The 16,347-nt window shown below is 45.6% G+C and overlaps 1 protein-coding gene across 6 annotated transcripts in view; it reads right to left on the bottom strand.

The window, feature by feature from the left end:
- The window catches only part of COL27A1 (collagen type XXVII alpha 1 chain), a 227,542-nt gene that overhangs the window by 87,338 nt on the left and 123,857 nt on the right, over positions 1-16,347 (bottom strand). For all 6 annotated transcript variants that reach the window (XR_003095497.1, XM_025211218.1, XM_025211220.1 and 3 more), the window contains 4 exons: positions 16,243-16,287; positions 6,572-6,625; positions 3,840-3,893; positions 1,946-1,999 (listed from right to left, as the gene is read on the bottom strand). Coding sequence is in view for 5 of the 6 variants with exons in the window: in XM_025211218.1 (XP_025067003.1) it covers positions 1,946-1,999; positions 3,840-3,893; positions 6,572-6,625; positions 16,243-16,287 (207 nt within the window). In the remaining variant the exon portion in view is untranslated. The remainder of the gene's footprint in view (positions 1-1,945; positions 2,000-3,839; positions 3,894-6,571; positions 6,626-16,242; positions 16,288-16,347) is intronic.

Below are 16,347 nucleotides of genomic sequence, written 5' to 3'. Positions count from 1 at the left end.
TCCTGCAACTGAAAGCCGGCTGTGGAACCAGCTGCTGGCCAGCCCAGACCCTCTGGTCAGGGCAGGATAAGCAGGCCATACCTCAGTACTGCTCTGCTCTTCTGACATCTCAGGCTGCTTACACACATGAAAAAAAATGGTGCTTTACTTTCAGCTCGTTGCACCCCTGCACCAAGTGCAGTGCATGCCCAGAAGAGGCATCATGTTAGTTTAACCCGGCTCACCCAATGTCTGTATAGACTGGGTGCTTCAGCAGGGCTTTTTGGTGCTTTTACCTAATAGCTGATTGAATCAGCTATTAGATAAAAGTGCCAAAAAGCCCTGCTAAAGGGCCTGATTTATACAGATGCTGGGCAGCCAGGCTGAAGTAATGTGCCTCCTCTTCCAATAAAGTGGGCTTTTTTCTTCTTCACGTCTGTCAGTGCCCCAAGAGACTTCTCTTTATGTCAGTTTTAGGGATATATCTATAAACTACTACTATTGCATGCCACTGTGTAAAGTGTTAAACTCCTGGTACCCAGCCAGTTAGCTGCAGTTGGCAAGAACAGTGACCAGCAGCATCTGGGAACTCTCTGAGTGGGCAGAGCTGTCAGCAGTCTTTTGGAGGCCTAACCCTTTGGCACTGATTGGACCAAAGAAATGTGACTCCTAACTAACTAATTTGTAAGAAAATCCACACATGTGGAGGGACATCAGTTAGTTCCCTGCACTTCCCTGCTCTCTGTACAACTGTCTTGTTATTTCTAATCAGTAATACACTATGCTGGAGGATCAGTGGCAGTTCTGCCAGCACGACAGCAGGGCTGTTGTCCAACCAAGGACTGCAAGAAACTAAAACCCGAGTAAAATCTGCCTTCCTGCCAATTCCATGATCCGCTCACAGCTGTTCTTGTACCATGGCAGCTCTTCCAAATGAGGGGTCCACCTGGCACCAGCTGCTCTGATGCCCCGTGCTGTATACTGCACATGTGGTACATTCTAGTGACAGGCTCCAAGGCCGCAACAGAGAAGGATTTCTGCATTGTCTGAAGGCTGCAGACACAGTGGAGCCAGGGCCTCTCTCTAAGGAGTGTCCCACTTCAGAGTTCAGGACTTGGACTTAGGGATTTGTCTGTTCCCTTACAGAAGAATGAGTTGCAAAAGTTTGGATTCACTTTGGACCTAGAGCTTCTGCTGCCTTTAAGGATTTCATTTCTCCTTTCAATCTCAGGAGAACCAGTGACCCAGGCAAGGGCCCTGCAATGGAGCAGAGAGACTTCAGCAAATGATGATGGCCGTTACTAGAACACCTGAAATGTTTACAGCAGCCGGGCAGCTCACTGCAGTGATCACAGCTGTCAAATGCACTGCTCTACTATGTTAGTGGATGAGCGGGTTTTCAGACAACTACAGTATAAATGAACGTGGGATGAATTTGCTAAGTCGCATTCTCCCTGCCTCCATTCTTCATTAGCAGCTGAAGGTAGATCCATCCATTCAAGGCACCAAATAAGCCATGTGGCACATCTTGCACAGCAAGAGAGTGTGCTGCTTTGGGGAGAAGCAGAAACCTTCTGCAGGTCTGCTACATCAGCAGTCAAATGCACAAGGGGCTAAGAGCCTTTCTGCAAGGCACCAAGCACCCTGTAACCTTTGGCTGGACATGCCCGGTGCCTTGCAGCATCAGGCCTGCAGGCAGTGTTTATACCAGAGTCCGCAAGCTTGTGGATTCATCCACCTAACTCAGAGTCTTACTGAAGTCAGTGCTGTTCTTTGCCTCATCTTCTTGCCTCACATAAGCATCATCCCTTCTTAGTGTTTCTTTCTCTAAGTCCTTTGTGCTACCTTTTTCAGTGTCTCTTGTTGACAAACTGTCAATTAAACCTATGGCTAACACAACGACCTTGGTTTTGAGCACAACACAAACTCTTTCTGTGCAGTTACGAGATGACTAGGTTTTACTTACTGGTGGTCCCGGAGGTCCTGAAAAGCCAATTCCTCCTGGTGCTCCAGGATGCCCCTACAAGATAAGAAGAATACACACCATGAATTCCTTGGAAATCTCTCCATTCTCCCTTGGTCAGTGGAAAGAGCAGGGAACAACAGAAACTAAGGCAGCATCAGTCACTTGCCAGATCAGGCCAGCTCAGCTATTTTGCTAGGGCAGAGTTTTCAGGGATAGATGTTTCAAGATCTCGGCACCCTCAACTGGAGCTACATTTTTGATGTACTCAGCTCCTGCTACGGCTACAATATAAGCATCTAGATTTTCAAAACAGACTGGCCCTGCTGCAGGCCGTGAAGGTGTGCAAGTATGTCCTTTTGTCTTGCATCAGGCCACAGAGGGAGCCAGTGGCAAAGACGCAACAAGAGCTCAGGTGGTTATTAGAGTCGGCCTTTCGACCAGGCAGGGAGCTGCAAACAGGAAGCGCTTCAGAGGCCCGAGCCCCCAAGTATTTTGCAGTTATCTTTGCTTGGCACAACAGATCCTGACTTGTTGCCTTATAGAAAATGCTTCAAAGCTCTATTGTTTTTTCAGGTTGTGGACACGTGACGTGTCTCTTTAAAAGCACTTGGCTGGGATGGTTTAGTCAGGAACGATCCTGCCTTGAGCAGGCTGCTGGATGAGATGACCTTGTGAAGTCCCTTCCAGCCATACTTTCCGATGACAATTATGACAAAGCAATTTACCCCAGACTCCAGTAAAATTGCTCTGCAGTGGGTGCCTCTACATGAGATGTTTTGCTGAGCATTAGACGAATCTAATGAGAAGTAAAGCATCAGTATCTACACGTGCACAGCAATTACTGCACAGTAGATTAGTCTAATGCACCATTTTCTAGTACCTGTAGATATTCCTGGTCAGCCTAGGTGGCTGGGCGACAGGGGGTAGGGAGAGCTGTCCTGGCTTGGCGGGATGCTGCCTCCCAGCCATGTGAGATCAGGATGGGTCCTGGTCTGTGTGGGGCTGGAAGCAGCTGCTCACCAAGCTGGGACAGCTCCCCCTGCCCCCAGGGCTTGGGAAGGGCTGGCTCTGATCTCCCTGTGGCTGGCAGGGAGCTGCCCGCCGAGGCCAGAACAGTTTCCCCCTGCACAGATTGGGGTTGCCCCCGGAGTCGGGACGGCCAGGGGCTGGCACCTGGGGGAGCCTGGAGCCCCCCCTGGCTGCTGCAGGGGGACAGAGCAGGGCAGGAGCAGCCCTGGGCTGAGCTGCTCTATCAGGTGCAATTTGCTCCCAATGTAGGCGCACGTGTAGACATGCACTCAGGAACGCTTGGATGAGCCTGAATTTTCTGCGGAGAAAATTCAGGCACATTAATTGCATGCATAGATGCACCTGGGAAGGAGGACACATATAAGCAGTTCTCCCGAAGTGGCTGCCCAGAGCAGGCACTGCTACAGAGTCTTGCCGCTAGGTGGCAGGGGAACCAGGCTGCACTGAGCAAACAGCTGTTCCTGGATGTAGTGGGAGCAGATATGCATCAAACATTTTCAACAGTTAAATCTACCCCGGATTGGAGTGATTTACTATGTAAATAGATCTGTGTGTTGTGTCTGCTCCACTTTCCTTACATAGCAAACAGGTCATGTGTCTACACTCTCAGTAAATAGAAGAGTAAATGGAGTGAACAATGCTAATAATCCTGGTGGGGTAAATGATTGGAGGTGTTTATAGCTCAACACTGGTCAATCAAATACCCACCCTCTCCATTCCCATGGAAATAGGAAGAATTTGTAGTTATTAACATTTCACAAAAAGGTTGCCAGGAGTTGTAACTTCTATTGGACCGTCACCACAAAAGATGGGGAGGCATTAGTCAGACAGAAAGTGAGAGAGAGAATGCAGACTTACTCCTTACCATCGACCCCTTGACTCCTGGTGGGCCCGGTGGGCCAACTGCGCCTCGGTCCCCCTAGGAAAGACAAAAGTGCATAAAGTACAATAAGTAATTTTGTTAATGAGTGCTATAAATGACATGATGGGAGAATGGGGATGATAATACAGCAGTTGAAAGCATGGATGATTCACACATTGCAACATCTGCTACTCCTACTTGGATCTGGGAATGCATCTGACATTTCCACAGAATATATAAATAGTGCTAGGTTTAGTGGCTCTGCCTTTTAATCAGGTTTCTGTTGTAGTGTCAGAACAGTGGTCACTGATTTTCCACTTAAAGCTGATGCTTACTGCTAAGAGATCATCCTGCTACAGCTGCATACTTCTTTCAGAAAGGTTTCCTCCAAAGGTCGGTAGCATCCGAGAATGCCAAAGCACTGGACATAAGCATGATTCATTCTCTGCACTGCTGAAAGGAACTTTTTTATTTTCCTTTTGAAAAGAAGACAGAGCGGAGGCACAGAAAATGTAGGCATCACACAGTTGGGAACTGAACTGTATAGGAAATCTTCATTCCTCATTGATCAAATGTCTAAAGGACACTTCACCCTGAAGCCTTGCTCTCCCTAAGCGTCTGTTATATTGGAAGTGGCATGGGCTGGGAAGCTTTGGTGGGGCTGCAGGGATTGTGAATGGGAATGAGACCACTATGTGTTTAGAATGAGCATGGTGATTAAGGCCAAGATTTTTAAAAGTAGGTTGTAAGCGTTTGGGGATAGGGATGGTTTTCTGGTCTGTTTGCAGAACTGTGGGGTCCTGCTGGGAGCTCCCAGGTAACATCACAATAATGGCAGTAAATAGCAACAACAACAATAATTTAGGAAGCCTGAATTTTGGAGGCACCTAATTTCAGCCACCATAAAGGGGTCAATTGTGAGCAAACCCTCAGTACTCACCTTCTAAAAATCAAGCTTTAAAAAAGGTGTCTTATAAGAGGCACTAAAAAATTAAGACATTCAAAACAGCAAGTCATTTATGAAGCTCTTGGTTGTATAGCTTAGTAACCATGCACACATTTCACTATCTTTCAATATAACCTTGGCTCCTCCACATCATACTGTTGTTCTTTGCAGATATAGAAAGCCAGGAGCCTTATAAGTGGTATTATAAATGGTATTAATCAGTAATCCAGCAACTTACTGATGTCTGACAATACAGCTGCAGCACTAACCAAAGGTTGTTTGCTCTCTCTGTCTGGATGGATTGGAGACATGTACAGCAATTGCATCAACTTCAGCTGGTAACACGCTGTGATGTTATGTGTGCAAGTTATGTGGGCCGGGATGGGGATGAGAAGGAGCTAAGAGACGCTACCAACTAGTTTACGCCCAAAATTTGACCTATCTTCCAACTGTCGTATCATATTGGGGGGAATATCTTAGATTTTAAGTATCTATTAAAACAAGTCCAAAGAAGGCATTGTCTCCAGTTGGCTTTTGTTAATGGAAGGCTTTCTTCCTGAATGCATAGAAAGGACCTGTTAGTTGTATTATCCTTTTTGATAATAGTTGGGTTCTGTTTGTTTCAGATTTTCGGTTTGGAGTTTTCTGGATAGAGACTGCTGGCTCAGCTATGCCTAATGGAAGTGTATTTCCCACTTCATTTAGTGCAAAATAATGTAGTAAGTCCTACAATGCAATTTCAGTTCAAGGTCTGGTTAATTTTTTCTTTAAGTGGGTGGTAGTTACTTCTGCCATCTGTAAGCTTGCCTTGGTACAGAAAGAGTCTGATAGAAAATGCAGCTCTACTGAGGTCTCCTAGGGCAGACTTATGGGACAGCCTGAGTTTGTCCTCACACTGATATATCATCTTTGTGTCAGAACAGTGATTTGCCACATGAGGATTGGTTTTGTGGATAAGATAATGGAATAGGACTCAATGTACCTCCTTTAGGTTGCTGACTGCTTGCTGACTGTGGGCTGGCAACTCAGCTTCTCTGAGTAGCTACAACGGGCGGTGCAGTAATACTGTCTTGCTGACAAAGAAGGTAGAGGACAGAACTTGCCACTGTCTGTTGTTTCTCTCCATGCTGTCCATTTCATGAATCCATTTAAACTCAACGGTGCTGTTAAGACTGATGTTTTCTTATTCCCATAGCTACTCAGAGTGCTTTTTGCAGCTGGGATTCAGTTACTATGTCTTTGCTCAGGCCAGGATCCTGCAGAGCTCCTGGGGAGCTGTGTGTTGACAAAGGGATCTGCATGCACGGATCAGTTTGCAAGCTAAACTTCCACTGAATTAATGCCTGGTCAGAGAGTAGGATTGGGCCCACATTTCCAGGTTTGAGGTGATATGATCCATATTACCAGTCCACAAAGAGGCTATCAAAGCCAGGAAAACTTTGCAGTGCAGGCTGGGGAGGGGGCAAGTATTTGCCCTAAGAAAAACGGGGGAAAAAAATCAGTAGGGATTGTTCTTACAGGACTCTGAATGAATGAAACAAACTCACTAACCTCTATTAGCAAAAAAAAAATCTTGCCAGTGCCCCTCTAAAGAAGAAGCGTTAGACCTTTACACTTGAAACAGAACAGACGTTTTCCACCTAGCACAAAGCAACTTTTTCAAGTCCTGGAATTCTTCATTTAGCTTTGAATTAATGTGACCGTAAATCTCATAGTTTTCCATACTCTCCACACACACGCACGCTGGCCAAAAATTAGAATAGCTGATTTATTTGCAAACAATTCTTACCTTCTCTCCTACTATTCCAGGTTCCCCTACTGGACCAATGAAACCCATCAGACCCTGAGGACAACAGAAAAGTGCAATTAATTTTCTGATTTATTTGCTTAGAGAGTAAACAATTTATTTGGGTTACCTTGCTGGCTGAGTTAGCACGGCATCCCGCATTGTACTGCCCAGGAATTCTTATTGGCTCCTATAGAAGACAAGAGTTGCTTCTAGCTATAGGAGGAGCTAGCTCGCCAGCTGCTTCTGCTTTATAAGCCAGCTGGAGATTTAGTGCTAGCATCTATAAGAGCCACAACATACAATACCAGGGACAAATTGTTGACTTGGCTGAGAGCATTTGGTGGAGAGGCCTACTCCATGGCAGGGTTTTCCTTTGCTAACGTTTCCTGATGTTAATCCTCTCTGTGCAACTCCACCAGGAATATCAATAGCCGGAGCTCCACACACCAGTGGTCACCAGCATTTTAACTGCTGCATTGTTTAGACCTGCTCTGGGTTAGGTGGGATTAAAATGTCTGCAGATGCTTAGAGCCCTGCATTAACCATCATTACTACTGGTGGAGCCTTACCATTGGGATGTCTGCGGGGAATTAAGACCAGAGCAGACACAGCTAGCTGGGCTAAAAGAGCAGTTAGATTTGTCACACTAATCAAAAACCCTCTCAAAAACAAAGCAAGATGCAGGCTCTCTGGGATCCAACCTCATTTGGGATAATGAAGAAACACAAAGAACTGCTTTTAATTATGAAGAAGGAAATGGATACTCTCAGCTGAAAATTCCTGAGAGACTGTTTACAGACTCGGTTAAAGTATACCACCCCCCACAGCCAACTTCAAACAAGGGTATGGCTTTAGAAGCACAATAAGCATTTTCCAATCAAAGCTGGTGCCATTTTTGCTCTTGTTGCAGGGCTGCTGGAACAGCTAATAGTCCTGACCATGATCCTTAGGCTTCTTACTGGATATGGAGTCTTTTTTAGATCATCCAATAGGTCCCATATTGATCACTCCAAGCATCTCCCACTGCTTGGGCCAGGAATGAAAGCCATGCTCTGGCTTGCATAGTTAGATCAAAGGTCCAGCTGCAATGCGGATGAAGCTGCTGACTGTGTCCCCGATGATCGTTTGGAGGAGGACATGAGACCACTGTGGCAGAGCCTGCTGGCCAGATCCACTGTGCTTCTGGACATGGGCTTTTGAAGTGTAAGGCTGGGAGATGGTATTTAAACCCGCTGTGCAAGCAGAGGACCCTGATCATGAGACCTTTGGGTGGACAGACTCATGTTATGGCAATCTACAGAACTGAACCGTTTGAAGAAGGAAGCAGGTGGAGGGTATTTAAATAAACAGGGATTTCTTTGGGTTGTGAAGTGAAGGGGGACAAAAAGAACTGTTCACTTCTGTAAATTCTGCATTGCAAGATGGGGCTTCTGAAAAGAGAGCAGGAGGAATGGCTCCATGAAGCTTAGTAAGATCCTCCATCAGGTCTTTGTGTTTGTTCCAAGCCAAATGGAAAAGGTTCTTCAAACTATCCTGGTTCTTTTGTGGCCCAGAGATGGACACAAACTGCAAAGACTGGATCTGAGCCTTAAAAGTTTCAGGCTGTTGAGATCTAGGATTTTGGTTAGGTACATTAGAGGACAAGGAGCGTAGGATGAAGTTCAGATTCAGGTATGACCTTCAAGGCTCTGGGACCATCTCAGGTGCATTTAGGAAGGTAGCAAGTAGGCAGTATGCTCCCATGGACTGAACTTCAAGGAAACACCTACTCTGGACTCCTTTAAGAAGTGTTTGGATGCGCATCTTGCTGGGATCCTTTGACCCCAGCTGACTTCCTGCCCTTGGGGCAGGGGGCTGGACTCGATGATCTCCCAAAGTCCCTTCCAGCCCAAATGTTTATGAAATCTATGAAATCTGTTTCTAGCTCTGTTGTTGCTTTGCTGTGCAACCTTGGGCAAGGCACTTAGCAACTCTGCATCAGCTTTCCTATTGGTCTGAGGTCCTTTCACTTCTATAGTACAAAGTGCTATGTGCATTATAAGTATTAAGTATTATTATTAAATCAAAACATATTAAAGCATGTACACTGATGACATCATGTAATCTTGAACTCATGCAACATGCCTGGAAGGATTAATTAGAGTGTTATAGTGGTGAACTCGGGAGAGGCTGAGGGGGCTGGAAAATGGAGCTATTTTCCCCATGAGACAGAAGTGGAATAAGGAGTTCTCCTCCTAGAACTTGTTTAAGAGCAGAATGGAAGAAAACCACCGTGGGAATAAAACAGGATGCAGAAAGCACAGATGGTAAACTCTTTGGGGCGAGTCTCACCTTTTTTTGTATTTATAGCATCACAGGACTCTAGTTCACAATGGGCTCCTAGGCACTTCTGCAGTATAAGTAACCCTAGTGATATTATAAGCCAAAATGGACTCAAGAGAGAGTGTGAAACCCAATGTTTCTGTCTCCAGTACTCTTGATCCGGTGCCTCTCACAAGAGCCGATCCCTTTTCTGACGGTTTTACAGTTCTCCCTGCCGTGCCCCGGCCTGAGGGATGGAACTGAAAAATTCTTTGTACAAATCTGCATTGTGAAAAAAAAATCCACCATACACAGTGTGACTATGATGCACAAAAGTGAAACTGGGTTTATCCTAAAGGCAGAATAAGTTGAAGCCTGAACTGTTCAGCACCAGGACACAGCAAAGGAGGGTAAATCCATGACAACAGGCAAGCTGACTACAGAGTGACATCATCCCTAGAGGCTGATGGACCACTTATCTTTTTCAATTAGACACAGATACCTATACACAGTTGGTGACTGATATTCAGAGCGTGGATTATTTATTGACCCAGGGCTTGAAACATCTGGTTGGTTTTAAGGCATAGACTAGAATGACCAAGGAATTGCACAGGCTGACTACTAGCATAAAAGATTAAAAACCGGACAAAACATGCTTTGCAGTTTGTTTGACAAACCAGAGATGACAGATCCTCTCACACCAAGTTAAAAAGGACACAGAAAAGCTCCGATGCTTCTAACCCACTCATGCAATGGACGTGCTACTGAGACTGCTGAAAGCAAAGTGGTTTTAAAGTATTTCCAAAGGGTTTGGTGCACTGGAGCCTCTGTCAAAATTCAGGCTGAGGAAACTGGACTACCAGTGAGATGCCCACCATGCAGCAACAGCTTTTACAACATGAAGTTTTCATGGAGAGAGCATAAGAGGACAACAAGGTTTGGAAAACCAAGGAGGCCACTAATTGGATCAAGAAGCAAGATGGAAAGTCTGAAGGAAATGGGATGCACTTTCTGTGGTTATGGATCCTTTGGCTTGTGCTTCTTGGCACCCGCCTTCCAGTGCCATGCTGATGGGTTATGAGATACTGGAAGAGAAATTCAATAGGCATTGTTAGGAAACTGGAAGGGCCGAAGGAAGGAGTGACGACTGGATTTCAGTTCTTGGTACCTCCAGTCAGAGAAAGAGTTTTCTCTCTGCTGGTGGCTTCTGTGCTCAGTTATAACTCAAAGGATAACTTGATTGCTTCCTGCAAATGAAGCAACAATTGGTCTGCTCTGCCAAGATGGCTTGTCAGCAGAGAAATCCCAGTGGTGTAGGATCAGTTCCAGCACAGGTGGTCCTCTGCCTCTTGCAGTTCATGCTGACATTCTGCAATGAATTAACCCATGCAAGGGACATATTTGAAAGCAGACACAAACAGCATAGTTGTGTCTAGGTAAAAATAAAGACCCAGTGGCTGCGTCTACACGAGATGCTACTGCGCAGTAGCATCAGAAAAAACCCATGCGGGGACACCACTGTTAAGTAACACTGGTTACGTGCAGTCATTTAGTACTTGGTTATGCAAGTACTAAATGACTGTGCAGTAACAACTGTGCAGTCCACTGCTCATGTAGATGTGGCCAGTGAGTTTATTGAGGGCACGTGAAATAACTAGGGGAAATTGGCTCACAAAGCTCTCGACTGGCCAAAATGTGATGGAGACACTGAACAGAATGCAGGAAAAAAGTAAGTCTTGAAATGCCCCAAAAGAGCCAGTGGTGGTGGCAGATACCGAGCCAGGAATCCACTGAAAATGGTAGGCTCAGGCTGTTGCCACTGCAACAAAATGGATCTTGCATGAAGCTTTTTGCTTACTTCAAGGAGCAAATACAATGCTGCTGAAACACAACTTCAAGAAGCGTGTGTAACTGCACGTGAAATGCCGGCAGCAAGGATCCCATGGATAACAGTCACTGTTAGGTTTACAGTAACAGTTTAGGATACACTAAAGCAAGTAAAGCTTTGGATGAGGAGTTCAACATGTCATTCATGATGCAGTTGGCTGCATTCGCCCTCCGATGAGAGAGAGAGAAAGGGATGCTGATTCTTACTCACAGGGAGGGAATCACAGATTGTAATTCTTATCTTAGTCTGGTTGTCATGCAGCCCCCATCAGAATTAAACCTCTTCCCTGCTTTTTTTGCATCAACAGCAAGCAGCTCAGCAGGGACGTCTTGCATAAAACACACCGCATTTGAAGAAACAAGGACGAGCAGAGCTCAGCATGAACAGGAGCTCCCAGAGACCGACGGCCCATCAGTCACTCCCAGCAGGACCTGACCATGGCCCTTTTCTGTTTTACTGGTTCGTTAGAGCTGGAAACAAAACAAATGAAGGCACAGAAGGATGGGGGGCTAATGTACAATAATCCTATTCAGATGGAAGAAAGGGAAAGTAAACCAGTAAAAAAGAGAGATTGGGGAGGATGCTCTGACCCGTGTTGTGTGTCTGCAGAGCAAATTCAATGTGGCTTTAATTCTCTGCACACGAGAGCTCAGCCTCTACCTTGTGGCTCTACCCACTTCTTAAGCACTGAACAGAAGAAGGGTTTTGCCCTCATGTCTCCACTTGATCCAGGAAAAGCGCAACACAACTGCAGACCCTCCCTCTACCTGAAGAAGGATGTCTGTACCCGAAAGTTTGCAAAGGTGAATTTTTCAAACTATTTTAGTTGGCCTAATAAAAGGTGTAAGATTTACCCAAAGATCCTTATTTGTCCACTTGAGATAGGAGTTTGCATATGCCGAGGATGACTGCTGACCCTCAAGAACTGGATAAAAGTGAATTACGCTGGACCAAAAGATTCATGGAGATGGGGCCGTGACAGGTGGCGTATTCAGCAGTCCAACAAAAGTAGCAGGTGTGGGTAATACAGACAGGATGTTATAGGCACAGGATCTTCACCACGGTGTCTGCACAGATCCAAGTGTCGAATATCATTGTACCGTCCCAGTAGGATGTGATCAGTACGTCACTGAACATCATGACCTACATGACAGAGCAGGCGATAAGAGTTACTCTTCTGTTAAAAATGAGGGAATCCAAGGAGATGTTGTTGTGACAAGATCTCCTTCCTACTGAGTGCACATGCCACGCTCAGGCTCTTTTTGCTGGTGTGCCTAATCGCTAGCATTTCAATTTTCAGAACAAGGCAGGCAGGGGGGCTGTGCCCTTGTGGCACCTTTTCCTGGCTTGTTACTTTGCTTCCTGTTGGAGGAAGGAAGGCATCTCCTCTTTCGTGGTGGCACAGTAGGTTGGTTTCTGCCTCCAGCAAAGATCCTCAGGCAGGTCGTACCCTTGCGACGTGTTTCCGCAGCTCCATTGCAAGGCAGGCGAGCAGTCTTGGCCCCTTTGACTTCTTTTCTCAGTCAGCATCTGTCTCCACCTACTGGCAAGGAAGGGTTAAGCCAGACAGTTCCCGGCTCCAGGCGGAATTCGGCAGCTGGAGTCCTTTCCGCATGTTGAGACTGCAAGTGTCTTATGAATGAATTTCCTGAGTCAGTTTCTTTGCAGTGGAAAAACAGCGTATCAGGGGCCACCCCATGGCTTTTAGAACTCTGTCTTCCCAACGAACGCTCGAATAACACTGGAAATCTTTCAAAAACACCCATGTTTGCTTAAACAGATGTCCACGGAAGCAGAGAGGAAGCACAGTGAGGAGACGCATATGCGATCTTATTTCACACCATCATGCTGGGAGTTCCCAATCAGCAGCAATTTTTGCCGAGTGCCGAGCAGAAAATATGAAAAGTCTCATTGCTCGGGTTATGCCTACAACGCCGAAAACATTGGAGCTTCTGAGTTATTCCCTGTGTCTTGGGAAGAAATGGAATAGGCAAGGACCAGATCTTTCAATGCCTGAGGATCTGGGGTTGCATTTTTTCCCCCTTTCCTGCCAGTCCTCCCACCCAGCTGTGAAAATCTGCTGATATTGGGTAGTCTTGACTCCAAATGATGCCATTTGCAGGGGGAAAAATACTCCAAGCATTGTGTAGCAAAGATATGATGAGAAAGGAGGTCATATAACATTAATCTAGTGTGACATTTTTTTATACTAATGACTCAACTGATAAGGAAATAGCATTTTTTCTGGGTGATACTTCTAGGCAGACTAATTGAGTAAAAACAATACAGCCAACTTTCCTCCCTCTCTTCTGGTTTCAGAGTCAGCAGAGGCCAGCTGTGTTTGCTTTTTAGTGAATAATGTCTAGCGTTTTTATCCAGAGTTGGTTTTGAATGATTTTAGGCTCTCAAAGTACTTTCTAAACATTCATAATTATTTGTAATGCAACAGCATCTAGAGGTCCTGTCCAAAATCAGCGCCCTGTTATGCAAAGTGCAATTCACAGTAAAAACCGATCAAAAGAGATGCCAGCCTTGACAAGGTTACAATCTCCACTGATTAAACCTCTCACAGTGCGGGATGAAGTAGGGTGGCCTTCCATTCTGTCATGGGGAAATTGGGGCATGGAGCCTTTAAATGAGTTGCCCAAGTCCACACAGAAAGGCAGTAGCAGAGCCAGGAAACTGAAGCCAGGTCATCTGATTTCTAGTTCATGGCTTTCAAACCTCTGTTATTTATCCTTCCTAACCTGGGCTCCAATTTTGTATAATTATCACTTTTTTTCCTTTGATTGAGTGTACCGCACTGAGAATGGAGAGGTTGATGCACAATGAGGTTCTTGTTGTACAGTTATTTGCACTCTCCCGCTCTAGCTCTCCAGAAGCCCCACAGCAATCTGTCCAAACAAACGAGCTTAAAGTAATTGAAAATGATACTATGCTAAGCATCTCCTCTTCGTCAGTGGTTCTTTGTGAACCAAATCATTATTAAAAACAAACAAATAACTATCCCTTGCTACCAGGAAGAGGATAGCACGCTCCACTTCCAAGGAAGCCATGAGGGGTTGGAAGCTCTCTATCCTGAGATCACAGTCCTAAGAGAAGTCAGCCAGGTAAGCTCAGCGAGAGCAGCAGCAGGTATATAGTACTTAGCTCTTATATTGTGCTTTTCATCAGTAGGTCTCCGAGCACTTTGCTGTCTTTAAGGTTGGGCTCACTGAAGCACAAAGTGGTGAAGTGGTGTGTCCAGCTGAATCGACTGGCCTGGGTTCAGAGGTGTGTCACCAAAGTCCCTATCCTAGTGCTCTACACACTGCACCACACTGCTTCCCATCATTGCTTTGTTTTTGTGTTTTTTTGAACAAGTATTTAATTGACGGGCTCTTTTAAAGAGGAGCTTCCAAGAGTATGTGAGTGTTTATGAGAGGTTACATGACACCTATGGGAACCGCCATCCACTAGGCAGGCTGGCTAAATCTCGGAGAAATCCTGCTGGTACTGCAAATTGCTGCTTTGATCCTTTGGATGTGCTTGGTCAGAGACCCATAAGACCAACAATCTCCACTTGTTAGATGCAGTAGAAAAAACAGCTGGGGTGGCTGATAAACCGAAGTACACAGACCAGAAACACTGACCGAGAAGCAATGAGAAATTCGTACACCCCTTTGCCAATGGCCAGTCAGCCTCTCAGGAGCGCAGGCAAAGTCCTCTGCATCTGGCTCCATGTGGTCATGTCAGAATGAGAAGAATGTGTCGGAGGCTCGGTGGCTGCAATTTCAGGGTTGGTGGTGGGTAGGTTGGGTGATGTCCATCACAGGGAGAGGGTGCACATTTGCTTCTTTTTCCCTGATGCCTGTGGTTTCCCAGAAACCTATAGGCATGACGTATCTTCCCATATTTCCCAGTCCAAATTTCTTTTCTATGACGGTGAAGCAGGGGCTCTCGTCTTTGTTTTGTTACCCAGGGCCTGTTCTTCCCAGTGTCAAGTGCCCTCTGCTTCCAGCGATCAAGTGCAATGTGAGGAAGCTCCGAACCTTACAACAGAGCCCACACATGGCAGGATGAGATAGACTCCTGAAGATGTGCCGACCATTAAAAATGCAAAAAGAACTTGGGAAACATATTTCTAGTAAGTTTATGAAGGAAAACAGCATGTGAATCTAACTCCTAGTCATGCTGTGTAGTTTATCGACCAGCAGCTACCCTGAAAAAATTGTCTAAGCCGTCTACAAAAGAACGGAGAGGAGACAAACTGTAAGAGACAAGAAGGAGAATCACAAGAGGTTCTGGTTTTACAGCATGAATGGTAAAAGCACTGGATGCCATTGATGCAAAACTGAAGGATTTGGCCACTTTGTGGAAGGGTCACAATCACCGTATGCTCTGTTAGGATTTTCTTGGAAGCACTTTTAAAGGTGCACACATCAGCACCCCTCTGCATCTCAAGCTGTACAGAGGAGAGACTGCTTTGTAGAAGCTGTCTACAGAGTGCCTGGCACCCCTATAAATACCACTGGTAACAACATCTGGACATTAGAGAGCCACAGGATGCTTTGGGTACAGGGCCATCAATGCCCTGAGCCAGTCGTATTGATGGGTTGATGATGGATGACAGAATCCATTTTGATGGGAATGAACAATTTTGCAACAAAAGTTGTGAGGCCTGTTAAGGGTCAGAGGAAAGCAAAGAGGCAAAGCAAAGAGGCAAAGCCAAGAGAAAATCCATTTTCTTTTGGGTTGAAATTATGAGGCTCCTATATCCATGCAGGGTATAGTGGCTCCTATACCCATTTCCTGGTCTGACACGCTGGAAATCCAGTGCATTGGAGCAGACTCGATTATTTGAGTCTGCTGGGCCTCAATTACAAGATTAATTGAGTCTGCTGGAGCACAGAAATTAATGCATGCCGGCACACTTCAGCATCACGTGCATCACTGTCCCTGCGCTGGAAAATGGTGGCAGTGCTTTGAACTGAACCTCGCTCAATGAGCTTCAGTTCAAAGTGCCCCGCCATCCTTTTCAGCATGGGGACCCTGATACACATGACGCTTGGGCACTTTTAATTAGTGCAGCTCGCTAATTAAAGTGCCCCCCTATGCCTCCCAGAGCACATATAAAAATGCCCGTGAAAAATATCATCCCTATAAACTATATGCTCTTGTATATACTGGTATTATAACATCCCAGTATTAATAATAATAAAACATTTTCATAAATTGTAGCATTTACCCAGTATTCCCTATCTATGGATTGTTACCCTGGTTAGAATAGGCTGTGTGCTGATGCAGCCTCTGTTCCCTGGGACCAAAGCCTGGCAGTAAGGAGGTATTTGTAACATCAAATTTGCAAAGCTGCGTGTTTGATTTGTGTCACTGTCAGAATGACTTTAGGCAACAAGTCAAGTTTCCCAGCCTGGAACAGGAACCAATGTTGAAATAAGTATATGAGAGATGTTCAAATGGGCAAGGAAAACAATGCGTTTACCTGCTCACCAACTTTTCCTGGCCGGCCTCGATTTCCGGGCTCTCCCTGCATGAAATGGAGAAAGATATCACAGAGGTTACTGAATGCTGCTGCAGCAAAGCTCTT

This window comes from Alligator sinensis, unplaced genomic scaffold, assembly GCF_000455745.1.
Source record: "Alligator sinensis unplaced genomic scaffold, ASM45574v1 scaffold388_1, whole genome shotgun sequence".
In the NCBI taxonomy this organism is placed as follows: domain Eukaryota; kingdom Metazoa; phylum Chordata; order Crocodylia; family Alligatoridae; genus Alligator; species Alligator sinensis.
This window is presented reverse-complemented; position numbering and strand designations above follow the sequence as displayed.